Source organism: Pan troglodytes, chromosome 2, assembly GCF_028858775.2.
Source record: "Pan troglodytes isolate AG18354 chromosome 2, NHGRI_mPanTro3-v2.0_pri, whole genome shotgun sequence".
NCBI lineage: Eukaryota > Metazoa > Chordata > Mammalia > Primates > Hominidae > Pan > Pan troglodytes.
This window is the reverse complement of record NC_086015.1, coordinates 73,233,176-73,258,690: the sequence shown is the minus strand read 5'-3', so window position 1 is coordinate 73,258,690 and position 25,515 is coordinate 73,233,176. Positions and strand designations below refer to the sequence as shown.

At 42.7% G+C, this 25,515-nt stretch overlaps 1 protein-coding gene across 7 annotated transcripts in view; it reads left to right on the top strand.

Annotated features, from left to right (window-relative positions):
• FRMD4B (FERM domain containing 4B) overlaps positions 1 to 25,515 on the top strand; it is a 373,681-nt gene that overhangs the window by 271,953 nt on the left and 76,213 nt on the right. For all 7 annotated transcript variants that reach the window (XM_063806908.1, XM_009445839.5, XM_063806907.1 and 4 more), the window contains 2 exons: positions 21,823 to 21,879; positions 22,675 to 22,697. In XM_063806908.1, coding sequence (XP_063662978.1) covers positions 21,823 to 21,879; positions 22,675 to 22,697 — 80 coding nt within the window. The remainder of the gene's footprint in view (positions 1 to 21,822; positions 21,880 to 22,674; positions 22,698 to 25,515) is intronic.

Here is a 25,515-nt window from a genome sequence, read left to right as displayed (position 1 = left end):
TATTTTATTTTTTATTTTTTTGAGACAGAGTCTCACTCTGTCACCCAGGCTGGAGCACAGTGGCACAATCTCGGCTCACTGCACCCTCCGCCTCCCAGATTCAAGCAATTCTCCTGCCTCAGCCTCCCGAGCAGCTGGGATTACAGGCGTCCGCCACCATGCCCAGCTAATTTTTTTGTACTTTTGGTAGAGATGGGGTTTCACCATGTTGGCCGGGCTAGTGTTGAACTCCTGACCTCTGGTGATCCACCTGCCTTGGCCTCTCAAAGTGCTGAGATTACAGGTGTGAGCCACTGTGCCTGGCCTATTATTATATTTTAAAGGACTATTGAAAGTTTTATAATGAATATTTCACCTATCTCTATTTCACTGGTTTTCCACATATGTTTTTCTGACATTCAAATTATGTTTGTCTTTAATGTGAGCATTAAAATATATACTGCCTTGTGCATTTGTGAAAATCAAAGTTTTCATAATAATAGCTCGTTATACCTGTCATCTTTAACCCCATGTCCTCAGGGCCTTTTCATCGTGCTGTGATCTTTGGCTATCACCTCCCTAAGAGGGTAAAGGAGAAGATCATTGTTCCTCCTTTTCATAGATAAAAAACTGAGGCCCAAAGATGTACAAGGACATAGTCATAAAGCAGAGGACAAGGAAAATGCCCTCCAGTTGGCACTAGCCAGGGTAAATTTACAAAGGCTGAATTATTTGTTCACTGGTATATCGCCAGCCCAAGTAGACACTCAAATATTTGTGGAATATGTCAAGACAAGCTACTAAAAATCCAGTTGGAAGACCTGTATTTCATAATGGTGTGATTTAATATGAATTATCCGAAAACATTTAAGCCTACTACTGATATTTTTGGTACACCATCGTCTCAGAAATGGGCTACAAGAATTGCATTACAGCTAAATTGTGACTCAAAAAAAGTCATATAAAAATACTACGATAAATGCTTGAAAGGAAAGTGGAGGAGGCAGATGGTCCATTCAGCTGAAAATACAAAATTTTATAAACTAGGAATTTGAGCACCAGTGAATGAAAATGTTTCATAATATATTTTTTTCAGTTTTTTAAAATAAATCAAATTTATTTGTATGTTTCCTGCTTTTGAAAATGCTTGGTTGGGGCCGGGCACGGTGGCTCACACCTGTAATCCCAGCACTTTGAGAGGCCGAGGCGGGCGGATCACGAGGTCAAGAAATCGAGACCATCCTGGCCAACATGGTGAAAGCCTGTCTCTACTAAAAATACAAAAATTAGCCGGGCATGATGGCGGGCGCCTGTAGTCCCAGCTACTCGGGAGGCTGAGGCAGGAGAATCACCTGAACCTGGGAGGTGGAGGTTGCAGTGAGCCGAGATTCTGCCACTGCACTACAGCCTGGAAAGAGAGCAAGACTCCGTCTCAAAAAAAAGAAAAAGAAAAAAAGAAAATGCTTGGTTGATCTCCTTAAAGACACAAATCTTGTATTTCAAAAGAAATATGGCAAAGAAACTTACAAAACCAAACTTATCCATACCAACTATTTCTGTCCATCTTTCTACCTATTTACCTGTACATCTGTCATCTATCTGTCATCTATTTTTCCCACCCACAGTAGAAGCAGATGTCATTTTCCTTCCTGCAGTGCTTCACATGCCTAAGAGCCCTAAGGAGGAGGTTTGAAGGGCTATCTTTATATTTTTCAGAAAGAAGAAATTGAATGAATAGAAGACTTCCATTTCATAATTAAGTCAGCCTAAGATGAATGCTATTTTGGGGAACCTTTGCAAGGTCGATTTGTTGAGAAATAGACTGAGAGAGCTGGGTTTGGTGACATGCACCTGTAGTCCTGGCTACGCTGTAGGCCAAGGCAGGAGGATTGCTTGAGCCTGCAGGTTGAGGCTGCAGTGAGCTATGATCATGCCACGGCACTCCAGCCTGGGTGACAGAGCAAGAACCCATCTCTAAAAAAAAAAAAGAAAGAAAGAAGAAAAAAAGAAATAGATAAAGATATCCATTTCAGGGAAACTTGTTAAATGAGCCACAAATGGTTACAACTTTAAATTTATAAAGAATACATGAGGCCGGGCACAGTGATTCATGCCTGTAATCCCAGCACTTTGGGAGGCTGAGGCGGGCAGATCGCTTTAGGTCAGGAGTTCAAGACCAGGCTGGCCAACATGGCGAAACCCTGTCTCTACTAAAAATACAAAAATTAGCCAGGTGTGATGGTGCATGCCTGTAGTCCCAGCTACTTGGGAGGCTGAGGCACGAGAATCGCTTGAGCCGAGATCGTGCCACTGCACTCCAGCCTAAGCGACAGAGCGAGACCCTGTCTCAAAACAAACAAACAGAAAAGAATACAGTTTACTATTGGTTGAAGTGAAGTCAGTAATTCAGGGGTGTTGGACACCAGCCAAGATTGTTTATACACCCCTTGGAGAGACCGTCCATAGTTTGGCTTGATGCATGACACGGGGGAAGCGGGTATCAGAGGTAGGGGTTTCCTAACTGTCCAGCTTTAAATCTCAGCTCCATCACCTACAGGCTGGGTGGCTTTAAGCAACAGCCTATTCTATCTTCCTAAGCTTCAGTCTCCCCACCTATGAAGGGGGAGGGTGATAACCTTACCTCCTCACAGGACTCATGAATTAATATATATCCAAAGCTCTTGGAACAGATAATAAGCACTTAATAAATGTTTCTTGTTTTTGTAGTTATTGATGATATTATTCCAAAATTCCCAAGAGGACTGTTATAAAATGTTCTCATCTGCCAGGCACAGTGGCTCACGCCTGTAATCCCAACACTTTGAGAGGCCGAAGCAGGTGGGTCACCTGAGGTTAGGAGTTCAAGACCAGCCTGACCAACGTGGAGAAAGCTCATCTCTACTAAAAATACAAAAATTAGCCAGGTGTGGTGGTGCATGCGTGTAATCCCAGCTACTCATGAGGCTAAGGCAGGAGAATTGCTTGAACCTGGGAGGCAGAGGTTGCAGTGAGCCGAGATCACCCCATTGCACTCCATCCTGGGCAACAAGAGCGAAATTTCGTCTCAAAAAAAAAAAAAAAATTCTCATCTATAAGAAGTACTTGATCATATATAACCACAATTATAACATACAAGAAGAATGTTGGTGAAAATATTTTAAACATGGTATTCCCTATAGCAAAAATAGTAATAAATGAGCAGTTCAATTAGATGGAAGATATAATCCTGAAAATGAAAGTATCTCTGCATATTTATTCATGCAAAACAGCCAGATAGGATACCTACTTTACCAGGGCTTCTTTAGTCAAAGGCTTAATTTTAACATCATGACTGTAATTTTCTTCCTCCTGATTCATCCTTTCTTCCTCTAAAATCCTTGATTATCTTGTAAGCACCTTGCATTTTTTCTTTTTTCTAAATAGAGAAAAAATAGTTTTGCATCAGAACGCCCTGCTGCCACTAATTCAAATTGTCATTGTACATTGGTGCCAGGGTGCGTTTAAGCAATTAGAATGCTGTAATTAAAGTCTGTTGTGTATGTAAACTTATAATGTGGAAGGGTAAGTACAGAAGTTGAGAGCTTGGTTCTAAGTGTTTGTTTAATACTGTTTATTCATCTGTTCTCCAATTGTCTCCCTGTATATGTATCAGATGTAGGTGCCCTGGAACCTCCATGCCTATTGGCAGAGCCTGACCTATTTAGGCTCCCTGCCGGTCTTGCATCGCCTAACAATTTAGCCATAGATCGCCACACCTCTCATTTCCAGGGCAGTCTCATAAACACTCGCTCCCTTACTTTGAAAATATGTTGGCACAAAAGTTTATAAGGAGGATTCAGATATTGGCAGAATGGTGGAGCCAGTCTCTGATATTTGACCTTGTGACAGCCTCATTCTTCCTGGGCTTAGAGGGAATGAAGTAGAGCCTCAAGACTTCAGAATAGGAGAGAAGTAAAAATAAGAATTGGGAGGAAAGCTCATAGTCCTGATGATATGTTTTGCAGCATCTTCTGGTAGAACATTGTCATCAAAAGGTTTAGTTTTTTAAAAGGTATAGATTAATTCACTTAAAAATATGTATTAGGCCAGGCACAGTGGCCCACACCTGTAATCCCAGCACTTTGGGAGGCCAAGGCAGGAGGATCACTTGAGGCCACGAGTGTGAGACCAGCCTGGCCAACATGATGAAATCTCATCTCTACTAAAAGTACAAAAATTAGCCAGGCGTGGTGGTACATGCCTGTATTTCAAGCTACCTGGGAGGCTAAGGCACAAGAATCGCTTGAACCCGGGAGGCAGAGATAGACTGGGGGGATAGACAGACTCTCTCTCTCTCTCTCTCTCTCTCTCTCTCTCTCTATATATATATATATATATATATATACACACACATATATATATGTATTAAATATTTTCTATGTGCTAGGCCTATATAGGTGCTGGGTGTGCAGTAGTGAGTTAAAGATATCTCTGCCCATGTGGAGGTTACAGTTTTATGAAATTAATAACCATAGTTCACAAATTGTGTTTAATATACAGTCTTTATTCAAATTGCTCTGATAGCTAATGTTGTTTCTAGTCTTTCCCACCTTTTTCTGGTCCTAGAGCCAATTCAGGGTCACACATTGCATTTAGTGGGTATAACTCTAAAGTCTCCTTTATAATCAAGAGCAGGCCAGTCTTCCTTTGGCTTGTATTACACTGGTATTTCTGAAGAGTATAGGGCAGCTGCCTTAGAAGATCTCTCAATTTGTGAAATATGGATTTCTCTAACTCACTGGTTCCAAACACATGTCATGTTGGACATGAACCAGAAACATCTGGGAACATGGTGAAAACACAGAGACCTACCCCCTGTCCTATCTCTTTCTATCCTATTAATACTTTGATGAGCCTGGGGCTCTGTATTCTTTATTAGTTCTCCAGGTATCTGCAATACACCAAAGTTTGAGAATCACTAGTCTAATAATTTTCTCATGGCACGAACACTCTATAGATGATGAAATGGCCTCAGTTGCATCTCACAAGGAGGTATGCAATGTTAGTCTGTCTTGTTTGAGTTGAGGTGGTATCTGCCAGATTATTCTGAAGTCACCTTTTCCTTTGTAATTAAGTTTTCTGGAATTGACACTTTGAGGCTACTTGACTATCCTGTTTCTTAACAGTCTTTGACCCAATGATCTCGGCCTCCAGTGGTGATCTTGCCTATGTCAGTTAGTACTATGGTCATTGCAAAATGTAAGTTTCTAATTGAATCACCTTCAACATTTCTTAGCATTCATATGTAAAGAATAATTTTTCCTTCTTCTCCATCTTCATTTTTAAAAACTATTTTTCAGGCCAGTCACGGTGGCTCATGCCTGTAATCCCAGCACTTTGGGAGGCCGACGTGGGTGGGTCACCTGAGGTCAGGAGTTCGAGACCAGCCTGGCCAAAGTGGCAAAACCCCATCTCTACTAAAAATACAAAAATTAGCCAGGCGTGGTGGCAGGTGCCTGTAATCCCAGCTGCTTAGGAGGCTGAGGCAGGAGAATCACGTGAACCTGGGAGGCAGAGGTTGCAGTGAGCCAAGATTGTACCACCGCACTCCAGCCTGGGCGACAGGCTGCTCCATCTCACATGCACACACAAAAAATCCTTTCTGTCATTCATTTTGATGCTCTTTAATGGTTCTCACTTTGCCCAACAGAATCCTCTTTAAGTCACATCCTGTGTTCTTATGGCTTGTCCTCACCACTTTTGAGCTTTTTTTTTTTTTTTTGAGACAAGGTCTCACTCTGTCACCCAGGCTGGAGTGCAGTGATGGAATCACAGCTCACTGTAGCCTCAACTTCCCAGGCTCAAATGATTCTCCCTCATCAGCCTCCCAAGTAGCTGGGACTACAGGTGCCTGCCATCAAATCTGGATAATTTAAATTTTTTTTTTGTAGCAAGAGGGTCTCACTATGTTGCCCAGACTGGTCTAGAACTACTGTGCTCAAGCAGTCCTCCTGCCTAGGCCTCCCAAAGTGCTGGGATTACAGGCATGAACCACAATGCCTGGCCTCACTTCTTTATTTCATGACATGATAAGACAGTCCAGGCTTTCTCTAAACTTTTGCTGCCATAGCCTTGGAATCAACCATTTTTCCTTTTAGTGGAGAATGGTATCTAGAAACCAAGATCTGGTTTCTATTTAAACTACTTGGAACTTCATCTCAAGAACAAATACGTGGCCAGGCGCTGTGGCTCACGCCTGTAATCACAGCACTCTAGGAGGCCAAGGTGGGCAGATCACAAGGTCAGGAGATCGAGACCATCCTGGCTAACACGGTGAAACCCCGTGTCTACTAAAAATACAAAAAATTAGCCAGGCTTGGTGGTGGGCGCCTATAGTCCCAGCTACTCAGGAGGCTGAGGCAGGAGAATGGCGTGAACCGGAAGGCGAAGCTTGCAGTGAGCCGAGATCGTGCCACTGCACTCCAGCCTGGGCGACAGAACAAGACTTCATCTCAAAAAAAAAAAAAAAAAAAAGGACAAATACATGTGCCACCTAGCCATCTAGCCATCTAAAAATAAAAGTGCATTGCACAAACCATACCTGGGCTGGTACCTGGGGAAAGTATGGTCTGGCTAGTTTTCTTTCCTTTCTCATTTTCATATCTGTGTGTATATATATATATATGTTTTTTGTTGTTTTTTTTTTGAGATGGAGTCTCGCTCTGTCGCCCAGGCTGGAGTGCAGTGGCGCAATCTCGGCTCACTGCAAGCTCCACCTCCCGGGTTCACGCCATTCTCCTGCCTCAGCCTCACGAGTAGCTGGGACTACAGGCGCCCGCCACCACGCCCGGCTAATTTTTTGTATTTTTAGTAGAGGCGGGGTTTCACTGTGTTAGCCAGGATGGTCTCGATCTCCTGACCTCATGATCCGCCCGCCTCTGCCTCCCAAAGTGCTGGGATTACAGGCGTGAGCCACCGCGCCCAGCCTCATATCTGTATATTTGTATTATCCTCCCACGGCTGAGCATTAATTCACATATGACAAACTTTCTCTCTCTCCGTTTATTCCTATCTTCATCGTGATCAAGTTTCTGAGAAGCGGTCTGCCCAGATACTTTGGTCATAATGCTCATGTCTTTGAAACTGTGATACACACCCACAAAAATACCTGTATTTGTTTGTTTTTTTGTAATGCTTTTTACTTTTTCAAAGCATCTTTATGTCTCGTTTTTGTTTGTCCTCAAAACTCCATGAAGTATTATATGGATATTATTTATTTTCGTGCTACTTTTGTAGAAAATAAAGCCAGAAGAGTAAATGATATTTTGACATCTAACACCTCTTTGTGTGTAGTGTCGTAAATTTGCTTATCTAGAATTGCTGTCTAGGTATGCTTACAGTTCTTATAGATGGTGAAGCCTGGGCTATGTCCTCACAGTTCAAAAACCTGGGATCCCTTACTCTGAGCTGAAAATCAGGGCAAATCAAATCTATAGTGAATCAAGAAGCACAAGAAGCATTCCCTTTTTAAAAAGAAAGATATAAATACCCCCACCAACTTTTTACTTCGTTACTCTTTCAGTTGCTATTCTACAAATACTGAACACCTGCTGTGTGCCAGGGAGTGTTCTAGCTTCTGGAGCTACAACTGTGGCAAAAACAGATAACAATTCCTGCCCTTAAGAATTATACCTACTAGGCAGGGGTGACAGCAGGTAGGGCATCAGACAATAAAGAAAATAAATAATGTGTATAGTGTATTAGGAGATGTAAACAGAGTCACCAAATACAGTTGTGCAGATTGCTCACTGCCCAACTCTGTGTCCAGTAATGCCAATGGAGGTCTTGGATCTAAGCAATTAAGAATGGGGTTGCCACTTTGAGAGGCCAAGGTGGGCGGATCACTTGAGGCCAGGAATTTGAGACCAGCCTGGCCAACATGGCAAAACCCAGTCTCTAAAAATACAAAAATTAGCAGGGCTTGGGGGTGTGTGCCTGTAATCCCAGCTACTCAGGAGGCTGAGACATGAGAATCACTTGAACCTAGGAGGCAGAGGTTGCAGCGAGCCAAGATCACACCACTGCACCTCCAGCCTGGGCAGCAGAGCAAGACTCTGTCTCAAAAAAAAAAAAAAAAAGAATGGGGTTGCCATTCAGTCAGATGGAAAAGGATACAGGTAAGATCAGGAGTTGTTTCTTAACTTTGTATTGAAGAATAATATACATATTGAAAAGTGCATATAGGCTGGGTACTATGGCTCATGTCTGCAATCCTAGCACTTTGGGAGGCCAAGGTGGGTGGATTGCTTAAGCCCAGGAGTTCAAGACCAGCCTGGGCAACATAGCAAGATCCTGTCTCTACAAAATATAAAAATGGAAAATTAGCCAGGCATGGTGGCACACGCCTTTAGTCCCAGCTATTTGGAAGACTGAGGTGAGAAGATCACTTGAGCCCAGGAGTTCGAGGCTGCAGTAAGCCATGATAGTACCACTGCACTCCTGGGTGACAGAGCAAGACCCTGTCTCCAAAAAAAAAAAAAAAAAAAAAAGTGCATGTAACTAGCAAACTAGCATCAACGTCAAGGAAGCAGAAGATTACTGGCACCGAAGAAGCCCCTCACATTTTCTCTTCCAGTCCTTATTCTGTCTGCTACCATTTGCTTTTTTATTTATTTATTTATTTATTTATTTATTTATTTTTGAGACGGAGTCTTGCTCTGTCGCCCAGGTTGGAGTGCAGTGGCACGAACTCGGCTCACTGCAACCTCCACCTCCCGGGTTCAAGCAGTTCTCCTGTCTCAGCCTCCTGAGTAGCTGGGACTACAGCTGCCTGCCACCATGCCTGGCTAATTTGTGTATTTTTAGTAGAGACGGGGTTTCACCATATTGGTCAGGCTGGTCTCGAACTCCCGACTTCAGGTGATCTGCCAACCTTGGCCTCCCAAAGTGCTGGGATGACAGGCGTGAGCTACCGCACCCGGCCTACAATTGCTTTTAACAGCATTTCTTAGTTTTGGCTGACTTTGAACTTTGTATGACAGGAGTCATATAGTATGTATTCTTTTATTGTCTGGCTGTTTTTACTCAAATTATGTTTTTGAGATTCATCCATATTCTTGTATGTAGCTGTGCCCAGCTTGTTCATTTTCACTGCTGAATAGTAGTATATAGTATGAATATACTTCATTTACTTATTTGTGGACCAGGCGCGGTGGCTCATGCCTGTAATCCCAGCACTTTGGGAGGCCGAGGTGGGCGGATCACCTGAGGTCTGGGAGTTCAAGAACAGCCTGACCAACATGGAGACACCCCAGCTCTACTAAAAATACAAAATTAGCCAGGCGCGGTGGCACATGCCTGTAATCCCAGCTACTAGGGAGGCTGAGGCAGGAGAATCACTTGAACCTGGGAGGCGGAGGTGATGATGAGCGGAGATCGAGCCATTGCACTCCAGCCTGGACAAAAGCCAAACTCCGTCTCAAAAAAAAAAAAAAAAAAAAAAAAAAAGTCATTTGTGTACCTTGTAGTATTTGATTATTACAAATAGCACTGCTTTGAAGATCCTAGTGCCTGTCTTTGAGTGGACATATGCAAACATGTCTGCTAGGTGTATACTTAGGAGAAAATTGCTGAGCCATAGTGTATATGTATGTTATGCTTTAGTAGACTCTGCCAAAAAATTGATCCAAACCAACTTATAAGCCTGGCATGGTGGTTCGTGCCTGTAATCCTAGCATTTCGGGAGGCTGAGGTGGGTGGATCACTTGAAGCCAGGAGTTCAAGACTAGCCTGGCCAACATGGTGAAACCCCATCTCTACTAAAAATACAAAAATTAGCTGGGCGTGGTGGCAGGAGCCTGAAATTCCAGCTACTCAAGAGGCTGAGGCATGAGAATTGCTTGCACCTGGGAGGCAGTGGTTGCAGTGAGCCAGTATTGCACCACTGCACTCCAGCCTGGGTGACAGAGTGAGACTCTGTCTTAAAAAAATAAAAATAGGGCAGGCACGGTGGCTCAGCCTGTAATCCCAGCACTTTGGGAGGCCAAGGAGGGCTGATCACAAGGTCAAGAGTTTGAGACCAGCCTGGCCAACATAGTGAAACCCCATCTCTACTAAAAATACAAAAATTAGCCAGGCATGGTGGCACACGCCTGTATTCCGAGCTATTCAGGAGGCTGAGGCAGGAGAATTGCTTGATCCCAGGAGGTGGAGGTTGTGGTGAGCTGAGATCGTGCCACTGCACTCCAGCCTGGGCAACAGAGGGAGACTCCATCTCAAATAAATAAATAAAATGAAAATTTAAAAATGTCTGCTTTCAAAGAAAACAAAAACAATACCAACTTAGAGTCCACCAGCCACGTATGAAGTGTGCAGTAAGATATAAAGTCTGTTTCATGTAATGCAACCAGATATACCACGGACATTGCAAAGAACTACACAAAAATATTACTTGGAGACAATTTTACTATAAGCCTAGAAAATGGAAATAAATTAGCTAAAACTTAACATTATTAGCTTTGGTGAGACATTGGTTACAAGTTAAATACACTAAAAGCAGTCATAATCCTGCATGTTAATAATCAGATAATAGTGTGTCCAGAATTGGTGAGTTCTTGGTCTCACTGACTTCAAGAATGAAGCCGTGGACCCTCGTGATAAGTGTTACAGTTCTTAAAGATGGTGTGTCCAAAGTCCATTCCTTCTGATGTTCGGAGTTTCTTTTTTCTGGTGGATTCATGATCTCACTGGCTTCATGAATGAAAATGCAGACCTTCGCCAGCAGTGTTACAGCTCTTAAAGGTGGTGTGGACCCAAAGAGTCAGCAGCAGCAAGATTTATTGCAAAGACCAAAAAGAACAACCCTTCCACAGTGTGAAAAGTGACCCAAGCAGGTTGCGAAATCTGGCTCTGGCAGCCTGCTTTTATTCCCTTATCTGACCCCACCCACATCCTGCTGATTGGCCCATTTTACAGAGAGCTAATTGGTCCATTTTACAGAGAGCTGATTGGTCCGTTTTGACAGGGTACTGATTAGTGTGATTACAGTCCCTGAGCTAGACACAGAGTGCTGATTGGTGTATTTACAATCCTCTAGCTAGATATAAAAGTTCTCCAAGTCCCTACTAGGTTAGCTAGACACAGAGCACTGACTGGTGCATTTACAAACCTTTAGCTAGACACAGAGTGCTGATTGTTGCTTTTACAATCCTCCAGCTAGACATAAAAGTTCTCCAAGTTCCTACTTAACTCAGGGGCCCACCTGGCTTCGCCTAGTGGATCCCGTGCTGGGGCTACGGGCAGAGTTTCCCGCCAGTCCCGCACCACGCGCCTGCACTCCTCAGCCCTTAGGCAGTCGATGGGACCAGGCGGCGCCCATTGGGGAGGTTCGGGCCATGCGGAAGCCCACCACGGGGGGCTCAGGCATGGTGGGCTGCAGGTCCCAAGCCCTGCCCCATGGGGAGGTGGCTGAGGCTGGGCTAGAATTCGAGCGCGATGCAGGTGGGCCAGCAGTGCTGGGGGACCCGGTGCACCCTCCACAGCTGCTGGCTGGGTGCTAAGCCCCTCACTGCCCAGGGCTGGCGGCGACGACCAGCGGCTCCGGGTGCAGAGGCTGCCAAGGCCACGCCCACCCGGAACCCGCGCTGACTCGCGAACTCGCGAACACGGAGCACAGCCCTGGTTCCCGCTGGCGCCTCTCCCTCCACACCTCCCCGCAAGCAGAGGGAGCCAGCTCTGGCCTCAGCCAACCCAGAGAGGGGCTCCTACAGTGCAGCGGTGGGCTTAAGGGCTCCTCAAGCGCGACCAGAGTGGACACCGAGGCCAAGGAGGCACCGAGAGCGAGCGAGGGCTGCTAGCACGTTGTCACCTCTCAATAGGATGAAAAAAAAGCGTTTGCTATACATTTGTGTAGCAAAATGTAAAATACTGAATATTAATCCTCACATAGGATGAGTGTGATATTTGTAGGTATATCACAAAACTTTATGATCACTATAAAGCGATTTCATTAGCCAGGCATGGTGGCCAGTGCCTGTAGTCCCACCTACTCAGGAGGCTGTGGCCAAAGGATCTCTTGAGCACATGAATTTGATGTTACAGTAAGCAGTGATTGCACCACTCCACATTAGCCTGGGTGACCCCATTTCTAAAACAAATTTAAAAAAGTGATTTCAATAGAAATGTGCTATGGTTGCAAAGAGGAAGACAAATTATTATTTCTTTTTTAAACTTGACAAGATCAATTTAAAATTTCTTTGAAAATAAGGGAATGTCAAAGATTCATATGGAAAATTAAAGCACTTATCCTATCAGATATTGACACATATTGTAATGAACAGTGATTAAATGTTATGGAACTATATAAAACTTGAACAGTGACCCAGAGCAAAGGAGAGAATCTAAAAACAGACATATGAATTTAAGAAGCAACATGGCAAACATTAGTGTGGAGAATAACATTAAGAGAGTCTTTGGATGCTAGGCTTTGTGACAAATGCTTTACATTCATCCTTTATTGAATGCTTTTATACCAGGGGTCCCCAACCCCCAGGCCACAGGCTGCTACCAGTCCATGGCCTGTTAGGAACCGGGCCACACAGCAGGAGATGAGCAGCGGGTGGGTGAACGAGAGAAGCTTCATCTGTATTTACAGCCGCTCCCAATCACTCGCATCAATGCCTGAGCTCTGCCTCCTGTCAGATCAGCAGCAGCATTAGATTCTCGTAGGAGCATAAACCCTATTGTGAACTGCACATGCACGGAATCTAGGTTGCCTACTCCTTTTGAGAATCTAGTGCCAGATGATCCGTCTCCCATCACCCCCAGGTGGGATGGTCTAGTTACGGGAAAACAAGCTCAGGGCTCCCACTGATTCTACATTATGGTGAATTGTATGATTATTTCATTAATGTAAAAATAATAGAAATAAGGTGTACAATAAATGTAATGTACTTGAATTATCCCGAAACCATCCCCCAACCCTGGTCCGTGGGAAAATTGTCTTCTACAAAACTGGTCCCTGGTGCCAAAAAGGCTGAGGACTGCTGCTCCAAACAACTTGGTAAAGTTAACATTATCTTCCATTTTGCAGATGAGGAGCTGAGTTTCAGAAAAAATAACTTTCTCATGGCCCCACAGGTTCTTCCAGTGGGGAGATAGTTCCCAGTCCAATCAGACTTCACAGACTAGGAGAAGGGCATGTCAAAGGAGAACAGATTGAAGGACACAATTTGTACCTAGTAGATAAGACAGAGAGTTAATAATATTAGTAATGTATACGCAACTCAGATCAAACAGAGGTTCTCAAATAGGCAAGTAAACAAAGGCTCGTTTCACATATGGGTAATAGTAAATAATATGCATTTGCAAGGGAAATATTCAAATTGGTTAGTAATTTTAAAATTGCTCAAACCAGTAAAGGTGATATTGAAAAAAAAACTGCAAATTGAAATTGTTTTTCAGGATTTATACTTTTTTAACTAGCAAAATAATTGTATTGATTTGATATAGTTTGTAGAAATATATGTGTTTCCCTAAGATGAAAACATTAGTGAAAATGTTTGATTTTGCTATCTTGTTCTGGGTGATGATTACATGAGTAACAAACACATGTCAAAATGTATTGAGCTGTACACTGAGACTTGTGCATTTTATTGTATGTACCTCAATAAAAAAAATTAAATACTGAATATACTGGCTGGGCGCAGTGGCTCACGCCTGTAACCCCAGCACTTTGGGAAGCTGAGGGAGGAGGATTGCTTGAGCCCAGGAGTTCAAGACCAACCTGGGCAACATGGCAAAACCCTGTCTCTATAAAAAATACAATAATTATGGCCAGGCACGGTGGCTCACACCTGTAATCCCAGCACTTTGGGAGGCTGAGGCAAGCAGATCACTTGAGGTCAGGAGTTTGAGACCAGCCTGGCCACATGGCAAAACTCTGTCTCTACTAAAACTACAAAAAAAAATAGCCTGGTGTGGTGGCACGCACCTGTAGTCCCAGCTATTAGGGAGGCTGAGGCAGGATAATTGCTTGAACCCAGGAGGCAGAGGCTGCAGTGAGCTGAGATCGCACCATTGCACTCCAGCCTGGGTGACAGAGTGAGACTCCATCTCAAAAACAAAACAAAAATTAGCCAGGCATGGTGATACACACCTGTAGTCCCGGCTACTCAGGAGGCTGAGGTGGGAGAATTGCTTGAGCCTGGGAAGTCGAGACTGCAGTGAGCCAGGACAGCACCACTGCATTCCAGCCTGGGTGACAGAGAGAGACTCTGTCTCAAGAAAAAAAAAAGCCAATCCTGAACATATTAAAATATAGTAAGTGATGAAATTAGTGTTATTTATAAGTAAGAAAATAAAGGTAGAAATAACTAGATGCTGCCAAGATTAAGGTTAGTATAAAATATTTAGCATGGTTAGTATAAAGCATTTAGCCCACAAATTTATAATTCAACTTCTCTTAAGAGCCACAGTAAAGAGGGAGTTACAATCACTTACATAACTCAGAGTGGTCATTAAGGTAAAAAGAAAGGAGCTGCTCAGAAGGGGCACAGTCAATATTGATATGAAAAATCAGAAACTTCTTCCATGGGTCCTCCCAATGGGATATCATATTGTGTAATAAACAGTGTTCTCAACAACACACTGGAAGTATTAAAATAATGAGTTCTGAGGGTTGTTACTTATATTGTTTTTCAACATAAGCCAGTGGAGTAATGCCAGAATACAGTTCCAAAAAGGCAATTTTACCTGGATGAGCCCTTATGCTTTATATAGGTTTCTGATTATTCTAGCCTAACCCAAGAATAAAACTTAGAGAACCTAGAGAAGTGGTTCTCAACTAGGGGCCATTCTGAGGACATCTGGTGGTGTCTATAGATGTTTTTAGTTGTCACAGCCAGGGGTAGGCTGCTATTGGCACCTAGTGAGTAGAGGCCAGGGATGCTGCCTACACCCTATAATGCCCAGGGCAGCCTCACAATAAAGAATTCTCTCACTCAAAATATCAGTTGTGCTGAGGTTATAAAACCCTGATCTAGAAGAATGAATGGGCATTATATCACTGAGACCATCCCCCATAAAGATTACCTCTAACAACTAGCTTGGACAAAAAGGGAGAAAATGATGTACCCAAAAGATGTGAGTAGGAGTGGGGTGCAAATGTAGTAGCTATGGCCTGGCTTTCTAGGGGGCAGAGTAACTCCTGGAAAATAGGCATCAGCACAGAGGAATATGTTTCTATGGTTTAGGAATAATTGCCTTGTAGGGTAGTAGAGGTCTTCATTGTTGGCATGGCTCCTCCACCACCAGCCTAATTGCATAAAAACCAGTGCGGGTGGCCAGGGGCCATGGCTCACACCTGTAATCCCAGCACTTTGGGAGGCCAAGACAGGCGAATCACTTGAAGTCAGGAGTTCGAGACCAGCCTGGCCAACATGGTGAAACCCCATCTCTACTAAAAATACGAAAATCAACTGGGTGTGGTAGCGTGTGCTTGTAATCCCAGTTGATCAGGAGGCTGAGGTGAGAGGATCACTTGAACCCGGGCAGCAGAGGTTGCAGTGAGCTGAAATTATGCCACTGCACTCCAGCCTATGAGGCAGAGTGAGACTCCATCTCAAAAACAAACAAACAAAAACAGTGTGGGTTTATCTGACCCAGCATATTCCTACCTCCATGTAGATCTATCCTCAGGAGAAATGAGATGTGAGTTAAACTCCAGGCAGCTGCATGCACTCACTCATTTCTGTCCTTATCACATCTGCTCTTTGCACTGTTTGTTGGCTTGGCAGTAAACCAAAGTGAGAGCATCCTAGACAGCATCGAAATAGTCCCTCCCCCCCAACCTTTTATTTTTTTTAAGGACAGGTCTCACTGTGTCACCCAGGCTGGAGTCCAGTGGCGCAATCACAGCTCACAGCAGCCTCGAACTCCTTGGCTCAAGCAATCCTCCCACCTCAGTCTTCTGAGTAGCTGGGACTACAGGTGCAAGCCGGAGCACCCTGCTTGAGTATCATTCTTGTCAATTTTTGAACTGTAAAAGCTTTGAAGTCTGACTCTGCTCAGCAGTGGATACAGTTGACTACCAACATCAAGTAGCTCCTTTCCATCTGTGGTCATTGATTTCCTCTAGATCACATCTTCCCAACTTTGCCCCCAGAGAAAGAGAGAGAGAACTTTCTTCCCTTTGGTCTAATTCAGAAAATCCTGGAGTGGGTCCTTGGAGCAGTTTCCATCCTCCCCCAAAAAATTGATGATGTGTTTCTACTAGAGCCATAGGGAAAGAAGTAATTATCCAAGATAATGGAATTGTCTGCTCAAAAAAAGAGAAGGGTACTTGCCAGTCAAAACAGATATCCACCACTCCAGGAATATATGTCCATATTTTTCTTTTTGCAAACTTTTTTTTTAAGAGATGGGGTCTTGTTTTGTCACCCAAGCTGGAGTGCAGTGGCACAATCACAGCTCACTGCAGCCTTGAATTCCTGGGCTCAAGCGATCCTCCCCACTCCACCTCCTGAGTAGCTAGGACTACAGGCATATACCATTCACTGGACCCGGCTTCAAACTTTTATTTTGAGACAATTTCAAACTTACAGAAGAGTTGAAAGAATAGTACCAAAAGATGTTAGTATGTCTGCCAAACCAAATTTACCAGTTTTTAACATTTGGCTCTATTTGCACTTTCTCCTTTCATATGTAAATTTTTTGACCCACTTGAGAGTAAGTTACAGACATCATACCTGTTTATCCCTAAAAATTTTCATTGTATATTTCCTAAAATCAAGGACATCCCATATATGACCTAATTATAATGATCACATTCAGAAAATTTAACATTGAACCTCTACTATTTATTTAATATACAGTCCAGTTGTCCCAGTAACGTCCTTGTAATATTTCCTCCTGATCTGGGATAGCATGCTGCACTTAGTTGTTACGATTCTTCAGTCTCCTTTACGTTGGAACCTCTTTTTTCATATTCATCATATTGGCATTTTGGAATAGCATGAGCCAGATGTTTTACAGAATATCCCTCAGATTGGATCTGTCTCATGGTTCCTCATGACTGGATCTAGTAATGCATTTTTGACAGGAATGCCACACCGTGGTGTGCTGGAGCTAGCTTGTACCATCTCATGAGAGCTAATTCTCACATCTCACTCCACCTCTGTGTTCTGTGATGTTATATTGGTAACCTGAAATCAGCCATGGTGGGAGTATTTACACTGCCGACATCAACTAATGCTACAAATCAGACCTTTCCCAGCCCCCAGTTTCCAGTTGTGAAACATTTTCATTTCTTGGATAGGTGGGGTTGTGTAATTCTCCATGCATATCTTATGATCAGGAGGCTCATGAAGCTGATCTATCCCATTATTGGCAATATCTCATCACAGGGTTAAGATGGTATGTGTCAGCTTCCCCTTGGAAGAGTTACTGTTTTCCCTTTTGTGATTAATAAGTAATCTATGGAGAGTTATTTGTGATTACATTAATATCCTGTCCTGTTTCTCATCAAACTTTCACTCAAAAGTTGTGGGTTTTGGCTGAGTACGGTGGCTCACACCTGTAATCTAAGCACTTCGGGAGGCTGAGGTAGGTGGATCACCTGAGGTCAGGAGTTTGAGACCAGCCTGGCCAACATGGTGAAACCTCATCTCTACTAAAAAAAATACAAAAATTAGCCGGGCATGGTAGTGGGCCCCTGTAATCCCAGCTACGTGGGAGGCTGAGGCAGGAGAATTGCTTGAACCCGGGAGGCGGAGGTTGTGGTGAGCCAAGATCATACCACTGCACTCCAGCCTGGGCAACAGTACGAGACTCCGTCTAAAAAAGAAAAAAAAAAGGTGTGAGTTTTTTACTTTTTGTTTTTGAGACAGGGTCTTGCTCTGTTGCCCAGGTTGAAGTGCAGTGGCATGATCATGGCACACTGCAGCTTCGACATCCCAGGCTCAAGCCATCCTCCCACCTCAGCCTCCCTAGTAGTGGGAATATAGACATGAGCCACCACACCTGGCTAATTTTTGATATTTTGTAGAGCAGGGTTTCGCTATGGTGCGTGATCTCAAACTCCTGAGCTCAAGCAGTGCCCCCACCTCAGCCTCCCAAAGTGCTGGGATTATGGGTGTGAGCCCCTGAGCCAGACTTCAATAAATTGTTTTTATTTATTGAAGATTATTGCCTGAATCAATTAGTACTAGAGAGGTGCAAGGGTAATTTTCTTTCTTTTTCATTTCTTCTACATTTATTTGTTGGTGTTCTACAAGTTAATTTTAAAGACTTCTACTTAAAATAGATAATTAGTAGTAGGCTTGGAAGCAAACTGAGGTGTCCCAGTAGTTTCTCAAGTATGTCTAAATCCTAAGTATTTATGACCACAGTATTAATATTCATTGCTGTAGCACAGATAAGTTTCCATGAAGTACTGATCCATATGGGAAGAGCAGAATCAGTCTTAAGAAATATTTTCCCACTCTACTTTGAGAGTGTATGTTGATAACATACAGTCCCAGCAACAGTGGAGATAGCCTTTGGATTCATTTTTCCACAGCCTCACCTGTTTCCAGTTTTTACCAAAAACATACCTTTGGAGGATTCCTGATAAGAATTTGCACTGCAGTCATAAAAAGTTAACTAGTGCATGGTAGAGTGGAAAGAGCACTGGACAGGGAGTCCAGAGTTGCCATGTTCAAGGGGATTGGACATTACACTTCATCTTCCTGATCCTCATTGCCTCCCATCATCTGCAAAAAAAAAAAAAAAAAAAAAAATAGGAATCATATTTTCACTAATTTCCCTTGCGAGCCCCAAAACTATCTTTGATTCTGTTCTCCTACTTGGTAATCAAAACCTAGAATTCACCTCATTAGCCTGGTGTCTTGGTCAACTGAGCCAAGAAGCCAAAGACAAAAATGAGATGTCCTGTGTGGCACCTGAACCCAGTGACCTATTGATTGAATTTATAATCCAGTTAAATTAGCCATGAGGGTGTGGCACCAGGACTTGATACTGTTCATATTACCTTTGTGCATTCAGCCACATCATCTGACTCACTTCTCTGGTTCTCTTTGTTTATCCATGACAGTCATGGAAACCCACTGAAGTGTCCCGTTACCTCTCTCTTTGAGGAGATCCTTCTCTCAAGTGTTGGCTTGCCCGGTACCTATAATGTTACCTCTGTTGCCATGGTTGAGAGTAAAAGCAATGTTCTGTCCTGGGCAGACGGCACTTCCAAAACAGCTTTTACACTTCAGGCTTGAAATCCTGGAGTTCTTTTTAAGTCTTAATTAAATTTCATCAAATGAAATTGCAGAGAACTGGGCAAATAGTGTTACACCTGAATGATGCATTGTTTAGTAAACTCTGTGAATGAGTCAAAGAACTTTGGCAGTCAGTATTAGGACTCAAAATTTGTTGCCTGGGATTTCTAGAACAGTGATTGTTCAATGGAAGGTGAGGTAGGGGCTGAGGGTTTTAAAAGAATATGGGCCTTTGCCAAAGCATGCGTTCTCTTCTCTTCCTGGAACAAGATTTTGCTAGAGCCCACTCCTTCACCGCACTGTCACCCTCCTCCACCAGAACTGTATTGGGGCCACTTGTGTAGGTGGAAAAGTCCACAGGTGAGTTGGATATTTGCTCCCCACTCTTCTGGAGCTGTCTGAGCCTGGTACTTGTCTTGCTCAGTTCCTCATTTCAGCATTTTTAATACTTAATAACCCTTCTAAAGTAGAAAGTTATTTAGCTGCTTCCCTAAGAATATCTGCTGTAGGTTTTTCTGTCTGCTGAACTTCCATTTAATAAATTGAAAAGTTGGTGTCTGAAATATTTTTCAGGTGACTTGTCTGAGGTTCTGATGATGCAAAGGTGGGTCGTGGGATGTCAGAGGAGTTGGCAGTAATTTTCAATTTACTTTATTCATCTTTAGCGTTTTTAACATCTTAAGTAATTTTTTCTTCTCTAAGATTTTAAGACACATTTGACTTTAACTTTGAGTTCCTGCCTAATTTCAAACCCAATGATGTTTTTGAGTTCTCCTGTTATCCCTCCTCCCTTGCTGTGAGTTTCTTTTTCTTTGAACTAAGGAATGTAGCCTTTCTAAAATTTAATCTTTATCAACACCCACCTCACCTGTTGGATGAACCGCCTTATCATCTTTCACCAGATTGGAAAACCACCGTCTCCTGCCTGAAAGGCAGAGGGCAGTTGATTTCTGCAATCAACCTGGCTTCCCTTTGATTTTGTAATCTGTTTCTAGAGATTATGGGCGAGCTTTGAATTCCAAGGCTCTGGGCCTGTCAGCTTTTGAGGCAAAAAACTTTGAAGCAGATCCTCTCCTCAGGTTTCAGAAGGGCGGCCTGTGTGTTAGAGGATGAAATTAATTTGTTTTCATCTGGTAATATAAGGGAAACATGAATAATTATCACTGCTGGCATTGTAACACCCTGGGGTTTTTATTTGCTCATTTTATTTTATGGGTTTTAAAATAATTATTGTTTGTTTTTTGAGAACCCTCTTCAAATCACGTGGAAACCTGAAAGAAAAGCACAATCCTTTCAGAAATCCTCACTGAGCCTAACTACCTCTGTGAACCTGTCTATTGTATATTTACTTTAAAAAGACTTAATCTCCCCATTGATGCACTTGGTATAACCAGGAAACACTCCAGCTCAGATTCAAGAGGTGGAAGGGAGGAAGAAAGAATGCAGGGCAATTTCCAGGAATTCCATGTTCTTAAATACTGTGCCCTTTCAAGTACTAATTATACAGGTCTTAGGCAATAATGGAGTTACGTGGAATTTTTTTGCATTTGTTAAAACTTACAAGCTAACATTACCACTAAAACCTTTTTTTAAAATAAAGATACCTCTATACCATTCATTGTTATAATATGGTTTAGTAATAATATTTCATGTATCATCGCAATTTAAAAAATATAAAGGTGCATATGAATATTATTGATAGAGCTATACCCTTTCTGCACATATCTATGCATCCCTACTGGTCTACTGAAAAAGCTTTTTTTTTTTTTTGGTAGAGATGAGATCTCTCTATGTTGCCCAAGCTGGTCTCAAACTCCTGGCCTCAAGTGATCCTTCTCCCTCAGCCTCCCAGAGTACTGGGATTATGGGCATGAGCCACTGTGCCAGGCCCTGAAAAAGCATTCTTTACCAAGGCCCAGAGCTCCAATTTTTCTTTGGGGTTTTGAATGATAAAAAAAAAAAAAAAAAAAAAAAAAGGAAAACTGATAAATTAGAGTTCCTCGAACTTCAATATAAATCAACAGAATTTTAGTCTTCAAAGCATTTGCTGTAACTGATTTTTAAGGCCTCACATTTTATCAGTAATAGTACAAATATGAACTCAACAATGTGTCATTGACACAGAAGTGAATTTATATTTTTAATAATATTTACATTGTGTGTATACTGAAATAACCATACTGTAACACAGGGGGAAAAAATTATCCCAGGAAAACACTCAACAAATGAATCTAGGAAATTCTGCAGAGTGCTTAAAAATGAACTTGCAGAGATAAAAATTTTTCATTTAGAAGTTTTCTGAATGTTTAGCCTCAAAGTCATTCCCATTTCTTCCTGAATACTGCTCTCTAAACATAATTCTTCACCACAGCTATTTAAAATAGACACACACACACACACACACACACACACACACAGTGGTTTCGCCTTAACCCTCAATGAGTCTCTCCACACCCCCCACTTTCCCCTGCAATGGTATGATCTGCATTTGATCGTAAACTGGAGGTGCCAAGCTGTGACAGCTTCCTCAACTTCAGAGCCATTTGCCACAATCTAGGACAGCCCCATGTTCAATGATGCTTTCCTTTTCCATCAACAGGGGCAAATCGAAGTAGACAGCGAAACCATCTTCAAGTTAGCAGCGTTTATTTTACAGGTAAGATTGGACAAACTGCCTCTTAGCAGCTCCCTTGTGTTTGTTCGTTTTTGTTAACTGCCTGCAACTCTGAAACTTTTGCATGGGTCAGTGTCTGTTGGATTTTTAAGCCAGTTAGTTGTTTGCCGATGAAAAATGTGCGCCACCGTCTTCTGCTTTAGAATAGTTTGCATGAGCTACAATGTGATATTGTGAGTCTCAAAGAAAAATGAAATTTAGACTGCTCTGAAGGAAAAGAGTTAAACCCATATTCCTGGAAGAGAGCTCTGGGATACTTGAATTTGGGAGGCAGCAGTTGTTACAACAGCTGTAATTTTCATTTAAATTTAGTAACTTTTGTATACATTTTCTTGTGGTCCAGTAAAAGAGCCCTTTAGTTCTTAAAGGCATTAGTCTGTTTCCATGCTGGTTTAAAAAGTAAAGGGAAAACAAATAGTATGTGTTGGTTTACCTGTATTGTGGTTTAAAAGGTCTTCCTCCAGTTCTAAAAAGTGTGCCACTTGAATGAAAAGCATTTATCATGTGATCTTAAAAACATACAGTGAGAAATAATTATTTGTGCTTTTTCACATATGTATGTTTCTTTTGTTAAGAATAAGGAATATTCCTAACAGGACAGTCAGGGTTTTCTTATCAATGCCTAATTCTTCTTATGCCTATAGGGAGAGCATTCCTGAGAAACACTCTTCAAAACAAAACTCAGGAACTTTAAGAGGGGAAAGTAATCAAGATAAAACTCATTTAGCTTAACAAAGATACATATTGATCAACTCTGTTTTTGTTTGTTGTTTTTAGGAAGCCAAGGGAGATTATACCAGGTAATGCTTTTCTTTTCTGATATTACTATGCAAAATAACCCTAAAGAATCATTTTATGTGGTTATTTTAAATAACAATGGATACAAAATCAAAGGAAAGTAGATCTCTAAGGCAGGAGACTGAGATCTCTTCGCTCTTCAAATAGAGACCTATTCTTTTTGTGAATGAATCAGGGAATGATGCTTTCTTACAGTTTTTGAAGCCAGAATGACAGCGAATTGTAACCAGAAGCTCTCCAGAATTCTGTTTTCTGTCATCTGTTAATTAGTGAGATGAAGAAATCTATAAAAAGCTTTGATAGCTTATGCTGATTAAAAAAACCTTATAATAATCTTGTGTTCGAAGAGTTATAATGTATGCACAAAAAGATTAAATCCATCAGCTGCTTAGTTAAGGGATTAATAGGGGCTTTCTTTCACAGCTGCCCCGAAGGGGCCTCACCCTTCATACACTTGACCTAACAGTTGTATTGTTGCTGCGGAGACACTTAATGGTTCTAACTGCCTCACTGGCCACATCCACAGAGGGTGCTTATATTTGAATTCACCCTCTACCTGCTCCATTCTGTCCTTTTAATGCAGTCGTTGGAGTTGTAGAGAAACAGTTAAAGGGTGGAGGCAATGCTTCCCTTTGTAGGCCAATGACCCCTTTGAAAGCCTGGCCTCTACGATGTTAATGTTCGACTCCTGGTAGACGTTACTCGTAGATTATTTACAGATCACCTAGCACTCATTCCCAGCCAAGTCTTTGAATAATGTGCCCCTTAACGGACTAACAAAATAATGCCTTCCAACCTTGAAAACTTCCAGTTACGGAGTTGTACTTCAGTTCGGAAACTCCCAACACTCTCGTCAGCTTCCCATTCGGCTTTGGTAGAATGTTCAAGGATGCCACTTAAAACACCATGATTCCTCACCACAATCTCCCACCAGTTCTGTTTTGTGCTCTCTCTCTATATATATATATTTGTGTGTGTGTGTGTGTATTTACATTTTTCTAGGTTAAGAAATTTGAAGAAATCATGAAAATCAAACACCAATTGTTTTTAATGGAAAGAAAGGGGCAGGAGTTTAAAAAAAAAAAAAACAAGAGTATAAGGTAGTTTACAGACCATTAGTATCATTAAAGGCTCACGCCTGAGGCCGGGCATGGTGGCTCACGCCTGTAATCCCAGCACTTTGGGAGGCCGAGGAGGGAGGATCACTTGAGGCCAGGAGTTCCAGACCAGCCTGGCCAACATGGTGAAACCCTGTCTCTACTACAAATATAAAAATTAGCTGGGTGGCCGGGCACGGTGGCTCACGCCTGTAATCCCAGCACTTTGGGAGGCCGAGGCGGGCAGATCACAAGGTCAGGAGATCGAGACCATCTTGACTAACACGGTGAAACCCCGTCTCTACTAAAAATACAAAAAAATTAGCTGGGCGCGGTGGCGGATGCCTGTAGTCCCAGCTACTTGGGAGGCTGTGGCAGGAGAATGGCGTGAACCCGGGAGGTGGAGCTTGCAGTGAGCCGAGATAGCGCCACTGCAGTCCGGCCTGGGCAAAAGAGCGAGACTCCGTCTCAAAAAAAAGAAAATTAGCTGGGCATGGTGGCAGGCACCTGTAATCCCAGCTACTCAGGAGGCTAAGGCAGGAGAATTGCTTGAACCTGGGAGGCGAAGGTTGCAGGGAGGCGAAGGTTGCAGTGAGCCAAGATCGCGCCACTGCACTCCAGCCTGGGTGACGGAGTGAGACTCAGAAAAAAGCTACTGTGTCTCTACTGTTGTCTTCTCCAGAAAAGCCACGTTTCCTGGGAATATCAGATATGCAAGGAACACAGTCATTTATGGGGGTGATTTTTAAAAAACAACCCTGGATAAGAAATCATACGGGAGGTGATTCTAAAGTCAATTTGTAAATGAGGGTTTCAGGGCCCAAAAGCTCACACTCAATGGATTGCTAACCCACCTTCCCCACTTAGCCCCAGTCAAGGCTGTGACTGACACCCTCTGAGCCTCAGTTTCCTCATCGGTAAAATGGTACCTTTCCCATAAAACTGTCATGAGAATCAAATGTATGTAAACGTTGCCCAGGGCAACATCTGGCTTATAGCAAGTAATCTACACCCTTGGGCTATTATTATTAATTTAGTTATTATTATCCTCATTATTACTATCATCCTATCTGGTCTCTTATCTACCTCTGATGAGACTTTTGAGACTAAGGTTGGTCTGAAGAAGCTGTAATAACCTATAGTTATGGGGGAGGTGGAGAATAGAAAAAGAAAGGTTAATTTCACAAACCTTCCTTAGGGAAGATCCCTTGCCTGAGGCAAAGGAAGGCCTAAAAGGGACAGTCCTTCAGTTGTTCAAACATTTGAGCCCTAGGACATCAAGGTTGGCGAGTTAATTCTGGGCAAGCCCAGTCCAGACCTTTGCCTTCACTCGAGCTTGTTCCTGGTGGTTTTCCTGAGTGATCACGAGGTTGAAGTGGGGCACACTGTTTTGAAATTGTCCAAACTACACTAAGTAGTGGAGAGAGTGTGGGACTGGAAATCACGCAGACTGGCAACATCCCTCTGAGTGGCCACTTATCCTTTCTGAGCCTCAGTTCCCTCATCTGTAAATTGGGGTTAATCAAAACAATGGCTTTGCAGGTTGGTTTTCAGGACATGTGGGGGCATTTTGCAAATTACCATGCTCTCCCTATCTGATCTTCTCCCCTGAATAGAGAGGATATGTTTTTCCTCCAAAGTTTTGTTCTAAAACTCCTCTTTGTTTTTGTTTTGTTTTATTTGGTTGTTGTTTATTTTTGAGATAGAGCATTGTTCTCTCACC